The following is an 8,912-nucleotide window of genomic DNA, read 5'->3' as shown; positions in this document are numbered from 1 at the left end:
ATGGCAGCGCGGGGGCCGGGCCGGGCTACGTGCGCCCAGCGATCGCCCCCGCCCGCGCAACAAAGGGCCCCGAGGCGGGCGTTGGGTTGGGGGGAGGAGGGGGGCGAGGGTCTCTGCGGCCATGGGTTGTGAGGTGTGTGGGGGGGTGTCCCCCCTGTGTGTAGCAGGGCAGACAAAGCCCCTCGTGGTGGTGGTGGTGGTGGTGGTGGTGGTGGTGGGGTGTCGTGGTTGCAAAAGGGGGGCTGGCACCTGGGGGCTCGCTGCTGTGTGCAGCACGGGGAATGGCCTGCGATCCTTGGGCAACAAAGGAGAGGGTTGTGCTGGGCTGCTGCCTGCTTCGCTCCCCCTTTTTAGGCCCTCGCACGTGGCAGCAGTGGGTCCCCCAAGCCTCCCACACCGAGGGAGCAGAGGGTCTCCAGGCCCGCTCCCTGCCATCACGACGTGAGCAAGGATGGCCGCCGGTCCCTGCTCTTAGGGCCCCATTCCTTTCTCTGTCTCCCCTGCATGGGTTTAGCCAGGCGTGCTCTGAATGCGGCTGCCTCCCCAGCAGGCTGCGCGGCACAGCGTGAGGACCATGTTAATGAGGAACTGCAGCGCTGCTGCTACCCGCGGGACGTGACGGCGGAAATCCTGCCCACTGCCCCGAGAGCTGACGGCGTGCCTCCACCACCTTGGCCCGCCTTTTGCCGGCTGGCTGGGTTTGGGGTGTGTGAGAAGGGAGTGCTCCCCGCGTGACAGCCACCGTGGCCCAACTGGCACCCCACGTGCTGGAGAGCCTCTCCAAGCTGTGCCGTGCTGGCTCAGCGTGCTCCGCTGGGAAGCAGTGGGGCCAGTGCAGCCCAAGCCTGGGCTCTGTGGGACAGACCCACGCTAGGCTTGAAAGCCTCCATCCCTTGGGAGGGGGGTACCCAGGGAGCAGGCACCTGAAATGTGGTGCCTAAGATGAGACGGAGGGAAAGGGAGAAGGTTTGGGAAGGCATGGGATGTGGGCTTGCAGATGTGGAGGGCCAAACTGGCCTCCCTCACGGCTCAGCCAAGCAGGACTCCAGCTACACTCTCAAGATGGAGAGGGAGGGTAGGGGGGGGTGGGTGTCTAGCAAGGGGTCACACATCTCGTACGTAACCCAACTCTCCTTATACAGCTGCTATTCCCGGTGCACGGAGGGGCAGGCGGCTAAGTTTAGCCCCGGCCGAGGTTACGACCTTTTCTTAAAGGCCAGGGGGGGATAGCTGGTGCAGCACAGCCGCGGAGCTGGAAGGGGTGCGATCCCTCGGCGGGGGGGAGCCCCCCTGCACCCCCTCCACAGCAGCCGGCCGCGGGGTCGGGGGAGCTGCCTGGGCACCCCCTGCACGCACGGGAGGCCCTCTGTTTGCTCGGCAAACACTCCGGCAGCCGAGCTCCCCGCGCAGGGGGGCAGAGTGCGGGCGGGATGAGCCAACGCAGCAGCCCCGTGCCCCCGAGCGGGGCCCACGATCGATATTTCAGCCGGCTGCCCCCAGAGCCACCTGGCAGCGGCCCCGCAGCGCCGGCCCCGGCCCGCTGCGTGCCGCCCGGCCCACCCGGAATGGCGGCGAGCACCCAAAATGGCCCCGCGCGTGGGGGCCGCGCCGCCGCCGGGGCCGGGGCCGGGGCCGGGGCCGGAGCCGTGCCGCGGGCTCTGCCGCCACCTCCCGGCGGGCGGCGGCGGCCCGGGGTGGGAGAGGAGGTGCGGTGAGGGGCCGTGGGGGGTCCTGGCCCCCCCCCCCCCCCCCCCCGCGCAGCCCCTGGGTCTGAGCGAGGCGCCGCTCGCGGGGGCGGTGCTGTGAGCTCGGACACGGCAGTTAATTAGCTCTGTTTAATTAGCGAGCGAGTCCTCACGCACGAGGAGCGGGCTGAGGGGCAGCAGGAGCGCCACGCGTCTCCTCCACGCTCCTCGCCCGAGCTTCAGGGCTGCAGCCGCTGGCTGGCCGTGCTCCTTCCCGTCTGGTCCCGAGCTGGTCCTCCGCAGGCTCCTTCTCCACCTGCGGACAGGCATGGCCGGTGAGCGGCCCAGCAGCCAGACACTGGCTGGGCCCTACGTCCCCCACACGGCTCAGGCAACATGAAAGTCAGTGCTGCCATGTCCACGCTCGTTGTGTTTACCCCACCAGCACTCAGCTCTTTCTGCCCCACAACCCATCCTGGGGCCGGACCCCCCCCCCCCCCTCACTCCAGACACTCCCCACAATTCATGCCCTGAAGTCTCCCCTTACATTTGCTGACCCCTCGCTGCCGGCCCGCTCACCTCCAGGTCTCTCCAGGCCTAACACCCCAAACCACTGAAGGTCCCGATCCGATCCAGTTTCAGCCCAAAGCAGCCCCTGGGCACGGCCTTCCAGGCCCAGTCTCCAGGGAGTGCCCACTTGCGACTGGTGAGCGTCTTGCGCCAGAGCGGGGCACGGGCAGCTCTGGCCCCAGAAGGGAGGAACGGGAGGGTGGGGGAGAGCAGCTGAGGTCCCGAGCTGGACCCCTCCTCCTTTGTGTTCTCTTCTTCGGCCTGCGTGGATTCAGAGTCCAGGGGCAGCAGCTGGGAAAGGAGCATCTGGGAAGGTGGATAAACGGGGAGGAGATGTGGTAACAGTTGGAGGTGCCTGTGCTCCCGTTTCTCATTTATCTATCCTGGTGATAAGCCTTGCACCCCAAACCCACTGTCCCACAGCCCCACACCTTCCCCCGGACTCAGGCAGGACATAAAATAGTGTCTGTGCACGAAGCACTGCGTCTGTGACATTGCATCCAGACCAAGGTCACCAAGAGAAGGGCTAGAACTGCAGCTCCTGCAGTCTGAAATGATTTTGCTGTCCGTAAGAGCAGGTAGGAAGCTGGTGTGGGTGTGCCTCTCCGTGCACCCCTTGCCCTGCTGTTGTTAATAGGATCCCCCCTCTGCACTTGAAGATAATCAAGGCTTCAGGCCTTGGTCCTTTTGCTGATGCTGAGCTGTGCGCTCAGACTGCTTCGTGGCATTTTCCAGAGGGCTGCTGGGGAAGCAGGACCTAACCCAAATACTTGGTTCTAAAATAAGGGAGAGGCAGGCATGGCAGTGTCGTGGAAGAAGGCATGAGGAAGGCAGACTTCTCATCTACTAGGAAATTCTCTAGGTTTTCGGTGCAGGTGGGCATGTGCTAATTCAATTATATGCCTCTGTCACTGCCAGCAGCCTCCGGCTGTAGGGAGACGAGTCAGGAGGTACGCTGGGCCTGAGGAGGCACAGCATTACTGCCCATGGGGTCAGCCTGCGGTAGCTGTTCCACATCTATTCCTCTTGTGGATGCTTGCTGACCTAAGGCTGGAGATGCCTTTCTGCAATTTATCTCCATTCTGTTCAGCAGTGAGTTAATTGAAGCGGACACAGACATCTTCAGCGAGGAGTGAAAGCGTCTCCATGGTGAGTCATAGCAGAATCGGTCTTGTGTTTTTAGTTCATATCCTAACTACTTCCCTGCAGTTTTCCTTATTGGACAGGGTGAATGATGTGAACACAGTGTGTCAGAGCACAGGTTAGGGGTTGGAAAAAAAGAAGCTGGGTAAATTCAAAAGCCTGAAATATTGTTTCTGCAATTGGTGAGAGTAAAAGATTTACCAGAATGAAGAAGCCCTTAGCTAGCATCTGGACTCTTGGACTAAAAGAGGGCCTACTGTGGGGTATGACTGAGCTTAGGAGTGAAAATCCCAACATAACATGGTGCACCTTCCTTCTGAAATGTCAGAACCAGGCCACTGAGCATAATAGATAACCACTATGTACAGTATTTCTCACAGATCCCTCTGCATGCCTGCTTGTCACTTAATGCAAGGGACGTGGCTGTGATTTCTGCTGGCTGCTGGCACAGGGCTGAGTTAGATAGGACTAGTCTCTTTACAGCTAAAAGCCTGTGCAGGCAGTGTGGAGTCCCCCAGTCAGCCTGCCCCAGACCAAAGAGCACTAAAACACTTTTGTCTGTTTTCTGCCTTGAAATGCTAGTGCTCCCCAAGGAACTGCGTTATAAAGATACAGTCATCCTAGAGCTGAGGTTATTAGACTGAAGGGGAAAGAGCAGTGAGAATAGACAGCACCCTCTGGCAGCTGGAATTTGGGTTCACGACTCATCCCAGGTTCAAACACGACCTCCCCAAATTGCCCCTGCTACTCCTGAAACCTCCCTCAGCTCCATCCCAGTCCCTCCTACCTGTAGCCTCTGTCCTGGTAAGGACATAGCTTGAACGCTGGCAGAGAGCAGAACTGAGAGGAGGAAAAGTGAGCAAGGCCATGACTGGAGCCCCAGCATCTTCTTATCCCAGGGCTTGTGGGAGGTGAGGCAGGATCTGCAGCATCTGTGATCCCTGTCCCCTCCTTGCCTTTATAGCTTTGGTTCTGGCAGGCGCCTGGCCCCCAGCTCTCTGCTGAACTACCCCCCGGAGCTCCTTAACCTTTCAGCCCTTTTGTCCATGGTGATATATTTCAGGGTGAGCTCAGCAAGACCCCTTCCTCTAAAGAAAAAAGACACAAAGGTGTTTACTGAGTGTCTGGGATGACAAATGTGAGTTGAGCTGCTTCTGGCCAGGACCTGGAGGTGTCTGTTAGGGTCAGAAACAGGGTGAGACTTCAAGACACATCCTGAAGAAAGGTATTGAAGGCTGCGTTGTACAGTGATACTGAACACACTCCTCTTAGGCAGAGTGCTGTTAATGTTATTTCTTTAACCAGCGTGAGCATGAACTACAGCTCATCTGGTGACAGTCACACTGCTCTCTACAGGAATTGTCACGAATTCGACTGCACGACAACACGGACTCTAGTTTTTAATATTTATATATTGATGAGCCAGTTGGCCTGGGAACACAGAGCCTTGCTGCGGTAGATGTGTGAATTCCAGCACTAACTCTGTGGGATCTGTGGCAGTGACAGGAGCATGGGTCTAAATACATGTGGGCACACAACATGCACACTGGTTGTCCTGAGTCATTATTCAACGTACACCATCTGGAGGGCTGGGCTGAGTTTCCAGAGGAACCAGCACAGAAAAGAGCTCATCGAGGCTGAACTTGCACTTTCTCAAGCTCGGGCACACAATGGAAGTGGGACGCCGAGGAGCAGACTCTTACCTCCTAAATCTTCTGGCCGTTAGTTCCCCCCCTTTATTTACCTCTCCCATTTTACTGTAGTTTCTCACCAGCTGAACAAGGCAATGAGGTCACTGTTTGGAGACCAGAGTGCAGAAGTCAGCCTGGGTGTGAAGACAGAAACTAATCAGGAAAGTTTGTTGAGGGAGAAAAAGGGAGGACTGTACCCCAGTACAGGAACAGTAGTAGTTGTGCTAGGTGAGTTTAATACCTTCAATACCGTTCTTCAGTATCCTTGCACAAAGCAGTTGGGACAAAACTTGACAGGCAGTGTTCTGCTGTCTGTTATTTACTTTCTTTTTTTTTCTTTTTTTTCTTTTTTTTTTTTAAGAGGAAAATAAGAAAATGAGTCTTTTGCAGAGGTAGCAAAAGTCACAGTTCAGTTATTTGCCGTGTCTTACTTTTCTCCTTCCATCCCTCCCTTCTTTGCAAGCATTTTTCACCTGTAGATGCAGATTTGTGGGTCCCTTTCTTCTCTGCCCAAGGAGCCAGAGAGTATTACGAACCATTTTGCATCAACCCTGTGAAAAGTGAGCGTGGGGCTTGAGTCTGGAACGCTGAAGCTAGAAGCAGGAGAGATTTTGCACAGGTAGGGTAATGTGCGTGGGCATATCCAAGTATATTGACTCCACCACTGACCCATGGATGATGTTGGCTTCCAGGCAGTGCTCTGCTGATCCTCTCTAGCAGTCTTGTGTCACCCCTCACCCGGGCCAGCTATCCAGAGCAAGCCTGCAAATGAAATGGCTACCTATGCCTCTGGCTAATGGGCCCCACCGAGACATTTTGTGGGTGAATTGCAGGCATTACTTTTGTACCGGACTCTTACACCACGGGTGACTGCTGGAGAGTCACAGGATGTGCTGCTCACATGGGCATTCAAATGGAGTGCCTGTGTACAAGAGGAGTGCACGATGCACATGCACAGCCAGCCCTTCTATGCGCTGGAGCTCTGCAGTGGGAAAATGTGTGAAAGTTTCAGAGGGCTGGGAAAAAGGGGAGGGAGCGTGCGAAGTGGACATGTGTTCATCCCACGTGAAAGATGTCTCTGAAAATGTTATTCTGTGCTACCTGTTCACATTCTACCATCTTGAAGCAGCAGAGTCAGTCTGTCAGAGTGTTCATGCTGCTTGCAAGGTGGCCACAGAGAGAAAAATCTCAGTTTGAATGCACAAATTCTGTGAGTCAACTGTTTTCCTGAGTGAAAGGTAAGAAAAAAAGCAATGATGTTTTGTTTTTGATACAAAATGTGGTGGTGGTTTGGTCTGGCATCCCTTGAATGTGGTAGCTCCCATGCTGTAAAAAGAATGCCAGAAATGTGTTTGCAATTGCTGCAAATTCCAGCCCAGCTGCACGCAAACTGAGCTCTGCAGGGATGGATAGGCTCTGCGCTCTCAAGTGACTGGTCCCCTTCTTGGGTCCAGCAAAAGCTGGGCCTGGCAGGAGGGAAGGAGTCACTACTGTCCCATATGAAGCAAGAAACTTAGGAAACTGGAGAAAATGTAATATTTTTTTTCAAATCCTTGCAAATTTGCAAATCCCGTGAAGCCTGGGTAAATTGCAGGTACTCCTCGACTCAGGTGCAATGAAGTTGCAGCTGCTTTGTGTCCCAGATCCTTGCTGGGACTGCAGCGTAACTGAATAGTTGCTCTGTCATGTCCTGGCAGTGACTGTAAAGTAAAAAGGCTCTGGCAGACGACGAGTCCCTGATTGCCCCAGTTTTCTCAGTCTCAAATAGGTTATTGTCCTTCTTTCCTCTCTGGTGCTAACAAGTTTCTTCTGTAAAAACCCTTCCCCCTCTGATGCTGGGACACTGATTCTAGAGCTTGCAAGACCACCAGAAATGAGGTCTCCTGCTGAATCACAATCAGTCTTTTATAAACAAAATCGCTCAAAAGGAAAGGAGCAGGGCAAACAGAGAGTGGGAGGACTAGGAGCTGGGTGAAGTACTCTGGGAACACCCGTTGGCCCACGGTGATACAAAGGGCTGATGGTTGCTGCGGGCTCCAGCAGTAAGGACAATATTTGTGTCATTCCTTTAGTGCAATGGGTATGAGTCTGGAGCAGCCATGCACTGGAGTCCCTCAGAGAACGCAAACTCCACTGATCTTGGTACTGACTAATCCCCCCCACAGTACAGGCTGTCTCCTTCAGTAGCAAGTCATGGTCATCATGGCAACCACAAGCGGAGCTGCTTGTGAGCAAACGGCAGCAAATGGCTGCTTAAGGTAGCAGTCTCTGTGTGACTTTTCAAGCACCTCTTCCATCCACAGGACTTCTTTTGTCCACGATACAGAATTGCTAATTCCTCCAGTACCAGGAGAGGCTGGTGGGGAGAGGGGGATGCTCCACCTGAACAACCTGCAGAAAGGGACCATCAGAAACTCCCTTTTGATGAAATACCACTCTCACTTGAACAGGGAGTGCTGTGCCCATGGAAGAGGGAAGGACAGACTGCAAAGCAGCAAAGGATCCGCTGTGCCAGTCCAGTCACTGACTGCCAAACCTTTGTACTGTCTTAGGGAGTTGCTCTCTTGAAGGAAGTTTATCTGCTTGTAATGGAAAAGGGCAGCACATAGCCTGAAGGTAAGCCAACACTTAGACACAAATTTATGGCCAGATTGCTACCTCCATTCACACTAGGATCTCCCTCAATGAAGTATTGTCACACATTATATCATTCTCATAGGTACAGAAGATTTACTATGCACACTTGTAATGCCTTGAGCTTAGGTAGGAATCCATCATATACACTGTTTTTTCTTTTGTTCCCATTTGTGAGTGACATACGTACGCTGTGGGTGCTGGTGGAAGCATTGTGTACAGTACACGACTTGTATTTACTGTTTAATGCAGAGCTGCTGCCTCTGTTTCTTGTAGCCTTCACTGAATATTAATGGGGGGGAGTAGGACAGTATTGCTGTAACTTTCTGATCTTTGTATTTCATGCAATTGTCCTGTTCTTATAGGTGTGCTGGATTGATGTTTGGCAATATTATACGGTAGTAGCTGCAAGGGCACACATCCCCCTGGTGAGTCATGGGACGTAGTCCACATGAGCCATCTCCATTAATAAAGCTGACATGACACCCCATGGGTCCCTTGTTTCTACAAACTGCTAATGTGCTTACATCCATTGAGGTGTTGGCATAAAAACCATTCCCAGACCACTGCAAAACTATGCACTTTCTGACGCTTCTTCTATATAGCGATCAAAATAAACTATTGCAGTCTTTTGTCACTATTTACACAGCCGGACCAGAGGAGAACTGAGCAACAGGCTCTATTTGCTGGTAAACTGAGGATACCACAATGACCATAGGAAGAGGGAGATCCTCAGAGAAAGGATGGGGAAGATCTGAAGGAACCTGCAGACCATTCTGATTTCTGTCCAGCAAGTCACTAGCCTAAGAAGCATCTGCTTTCTAGGCAACTGACAGGTAAGAGGAAATAACTTGTACTATAGCCCTGGGACAAATGCCAATTTGCCTGTGAGACAGGAGGTTAAAGGCTGTTTATATGATTAACATTCAGTTAAGGCACTTCTTGTTCACATGATAGTCTAAGGAGTGCCAGGCCTGACTTGAGCACTAGTATGGCATTTCCAGAAGGAAAGAGGTGAAATGCTTGTCTTATTTGAAACATAACCATAATTTTGCATATATACATTTTTTAAACTTTTTGATTTGTATTCTTGTATGTTCTCTATTAAAGCACTCTAGACAGTCTAAATGAGCCTGTGTTCTCCCCCCACCTCCTTCCCTTTTCCCCCCATCCCTCACCTCTTCTTTGA

At 53.5% G+C, this 8,912-nt stretch overlaps 1 protein-coding gene across 1 annotated transcript; it reads right to left on the bottom strand.

Annotated features, from left to right (window-relative positions):
* Positions 1 to 107: 107 nt before the first annotated feature.
* Positions 108 to 4,774, bottom strand: LOC308192356 (C-type natriuretic peptide 2-like). The gene is made up of 3 exons (XM_080585841.1): positions 4,186 to 4,774; positions 2,265 to 2,561; positions 108 to 2,001 (listed from the first exon to the last, which is right to left on the bottom strand). The coding sequence occupies exons 1-2, from the start codon at positions 4,282 to 4,284 to the stop codon at positions 2,283 to 2,285; spliced, it is 378 nt and encodes a 125-aa protein (XP_080441967.1). The 5' UTR covers positions 4,285 to 4,774; the 3' UTR covers positions 108 to 2,001; positions 2,265 to 2,282.
* Between the last annotated feature and the right edge of the window lie 4,138 nt (positions 4,775 to 8,912).

Source organism: Anser brachyrhynchus, assembly GCF_964034855.1.
Source record: "Anser brachyrhynchus genome assembly, chromosome: 1".
Lineage (NCBI taxonomy): Eukaryota > Metazoa > Chordata > Aves > Anseriformes > Anatidae > Anser > Anser brachyrhynchus.
The sequence above is the reverse complement of the archived record's forward strand: the minus strand, read 5'-3'. Positions and strand labels throughout refer to the sequence as shown.